Raw genomic sequence first — 3,024 nt, forward strand, 5'->3', positions numbered from 1 at the left:
AAATCGGGATCCTGGTTGTGGGGCCCCAGGCCGCCCTCCCTGCTCCCCCCACACCAGGGCCCTCAAAGGCTCTCACCGTGAAAGCGCCACCCCCGGGGGCGATGTAGATGGTGTACTGCTTTTCGCTGACACCCTCCAGGCTGGGCAAGGCAGGCTCTTCAGGGCTGTCACCTCCGCCAGCGCCCCCACCCTCCCCACCACCCCCATCAGGTCCCCCAGCATCGGAGGCACCCCCTCCAGGTCCTCCTGGCTCCCCCGCCTCTTGCTGCTGCCTCCGCTCCAGGGCTATGCGCAGGGCCAAGTACTTGGAGAGATGGTCCACTGTGGCGTTCCCCGTTGTCTTCACATACCTGGGTGGAAAAGGGGCACATTTAGGGCAGAGGACATCTCGAGTGCAGAGGGAAGTAGGGACTTCCAAAAGGGCCTCTGGGTGAGGGTTTTTCTGGGTTGGGCAAAGCCCACTCCGAGGGAAGGCTGTATGATATTTGGGTTCTCAGTGGGCTGGGGAAAGACAGGGCTCTCACCTCGTCTGGCAGTATTCTCCCTTCTCCACGAGCAGTGGGTGGGGCCGGAACACGAGCTCAATTTCTCCACCTGGCTCGGGGGGACTAGGGGCCCCAGGAGGGCTTGGGGGGCCCAGGGTGCCCCCTCCCAGAGTCCCTCCCCGGTCACCAGAGTCTTCAGAACCAGCGCCCCCACCCACCCCACCAGTGCCTCCTACCCCTGTCCCTATACTGCTCCCCCCTGCTCCCCCTCCACGGGGTCGCTTGGGGGCAGGGCCTGGGGCAGAGTCAGGAGCAGAGTCTGAGCTCACATCCTCCCCATCGCCCTCCCCCTCCCCCGGTTCTCCTTCCCCTCCACTCATCGTGGTGGTCTGATCTGACCCAGGCATCGGCCGCCTCACACGCTGGGCCCTGTAGAAGCAAGCAGTTGAGGTTAGAAAGCATCAAGGATAAGAAGATTTAGACTTTAAACTTCAGAGATTGAAAAGATCAGGGAAATCTTAACGATGACACCTAATATTTGTTAAATACTAACTACCTGCCAAGCACACTGCTAACTATTTTGCATTGATCGTCTCCCATAATACAAATCTATTTTTTGGCTGAGGAAACTGAGGCTTAGAGAGGTTAAATAACTTGTTTGAAATCATATAGTCCCTTCCTTTCAAAGTGTGCTCCAAGAACCTGTAGCATAGGCAGAAGTTCAGGCCAACTCCAGGCCGACTGAATCAAGTTTTGCATTTCTAAGGAGACTCTTAGGTAACCTGGATACACATTAAAGACCGAGCAGTGCTGGCCTGGGGGTGTGTTAATTCCCAGAATGTGAGCCCCGAGCTTACACTCCAGGTCACTCTACTATTCCGATGTACAGAAAGTTAGAAGGTGAGCTATTCTCCTTTTAAGATAGTAGTGCCCCTTGCTAAGAAGCTGCAATTTACATCCACGACTTCCAGGCCTGACAATCGGGCCACAGTTAGCTCTCAGGGCGCTAGGTTTAGAAGACGGCGGGCAGCAAGTGGATCTGTCCCACCAGCCCTGCCGGCTTCTCTCCTGGCCCGCACCTGTGCATGGCCTGCATGCGCAGCCCCTCCTCGATGCTGGAGCTCAGCGCCTGCTGGTTGTGCAGGCGGCTGAGGCGGATGAGCACCCGGTCTTGGTGGGCCTCGTATTCCTCCCGGCTGGGGTAGATCTTCGAGATCAGGGCATCAAAATTGGGGTCTGGTCGCAAAGACCGCTTGGATACCAGCTTCTTGCGGCAGGTAGGGCACTCCTTGTTCCTGGGGCGGGAGAGAGGAGGCCCTGAGCAGTCAGTCGCCAGGGCACTGAGGCCTCAGCTCTGAGCCTGGAACCCCATCTCCAATGCATCCCTCCCATTACCCGCTCCGCAGGGCCGTGACAATGCAGTCGGAGCAGAACCGGTGGAGGCACTCCTTGGTGGTCATCGTGTTCTTCAGCATGTCCAGGCAGATGGGGCACATGAGTTCTGAATGCAGCGACCGAGGGGACACTGCGATCTCCGTACCGTCCATGATGGCTTCCTGGAGGCACCAGTGAGGGGAAAGGTGGCGGTGGGTTGGGGGTAAAGAGCTTTAGAAGCAAGTGGTCTGCCCTGGCCAGGTAGCTCAATTGGTCAGAGCATTGTCCTGATACACCAAGGTTGCAGGTTCAATCCCCGGTCAGGGCACAGACAAGAATTAACCAATAGATGTATAAATAAGTGGAACAAATTGCTTTTTCCCCTCTCTCCTCTCTCTCTAAAACAAACAAATAAATAGACAGACAGACAGACAAGTGGTCCATGAAATGGGAGTTTTGAGAAATACATTGAGATGGCAGAATCTGGATACCCCATTATGGCCACTTGAGAAAGATGGGAATTCTGAGAGAGAAGGAGCTACTGACTTGGAGGGAATGGAGAACAGAATTAATGTCCCTTAATTAAGTGTAGGAGCTTTGAGGAGGATCTGAGGATGGAGAGACACCTGAGGGTGAGGGTGGCACAGATCTGTGGTTTGGGGAAGCCTTAGTCAACAGAATTTCTTAAAGTGTGGCCGTGGTGCTACCTATATCAGGGTCTGGGCTCCATCCCATCCTGCATCAGAAGCTCCATTTTCAATAAACTCCCAAGGACAGGCTCACAGCGCCGCTCTACCACGCAGAACTGTTTACACCTTTCAGAAGAAGGCAGTGATATTTGCTCTAACTCTCTGGCTGCTTTGAGAATTAAATAAAATAAATGTGGACGTGGTTTGAAAAGGTTAAGGTGATTCAAAGGTAGGACCAGGGTCATTAGAAGGGGGCGAAAAACGGAGAAGAGGCTGGGCGCGGGGGTCCGGGATGGAGGGGCTCGGGGACGGGCGTGCTGAGGGACCCTGTCACCTGCGGGGTGCGGTGGAGCTCGTACAGACTCAGTTCCCACGTCTTGCTGGCGTTCTGGGCATTCGCGGGCGTCGTCATGGTGACGGAGCGCGGACCCCCGCCGCGGCGGAGGCGAGGTGGGCTGGGAGAGGGGGAGGGGAGG

General features: G+C 56.0%; 1 protein-coding gene across 3 annotated transcripts in view; it reads right to left on the bottom strand.

Moving 5' to 3' along the window:
- RING1 (ring finger protein 1) overlaps positions 1 to 3,018 on the bottom strand; it is a 3,631-nt gene extending 613 nt beyond the window's left edge. Inside the window, exons 1-6 of one of the 3 annotated variants that reach the window (XM_006769153.2) lie at positions 2,883 to 2,967; positions 2,567 to 2,674; positions 1,881 to 2,041; positions 1,565 to 1,780; positions 525 to 914; positions 77 to 350 (exon numbers count right to left, since the gene is read on the bottom strand). In XM_006769153.2, the coding sequence (XP_006769216.1) occupies positions 77 to 350; positions 525 to 914; positions 1,565 to 1,780; positions 1,881 to 2,032 (1,032 nt within the window). In that variant the 5' untranslated portion in view covers positions 2,033 to 2,041; positions 2,567 to 2,674; positions 2,883 to 2,967. Of the gene's footprint in view, positions 1 to 76; positions 351 to 524; positions 915 to 1,564; positions 1,781 to 1,880; positions 2,042 to 2,566; positions 2,675 to 2,882 lie in introns of all 3 variants that reach the window. The other 2 variants (XM_006769152.1, XM_006769154.2) reach the window with 2 other exon arrangements.
- Positions 3,019 to 3,024: the final 6 nt, after the last annotated feature.

This window comes from Myotis davidii, unplaced genomic scaffold (assembly GCF_000327345.1).
Source record: "Myotis davidii unplaced genomic scaffold, ASM32734v1 scaffold4, whole genome shotgun sequence".
Taxonomy (NCBI): Eukaryota; Metazoa; Chordata; class Mammalia; order Chiroptera; family Vespertilionidae; genus Myotis; species Myotis davidii.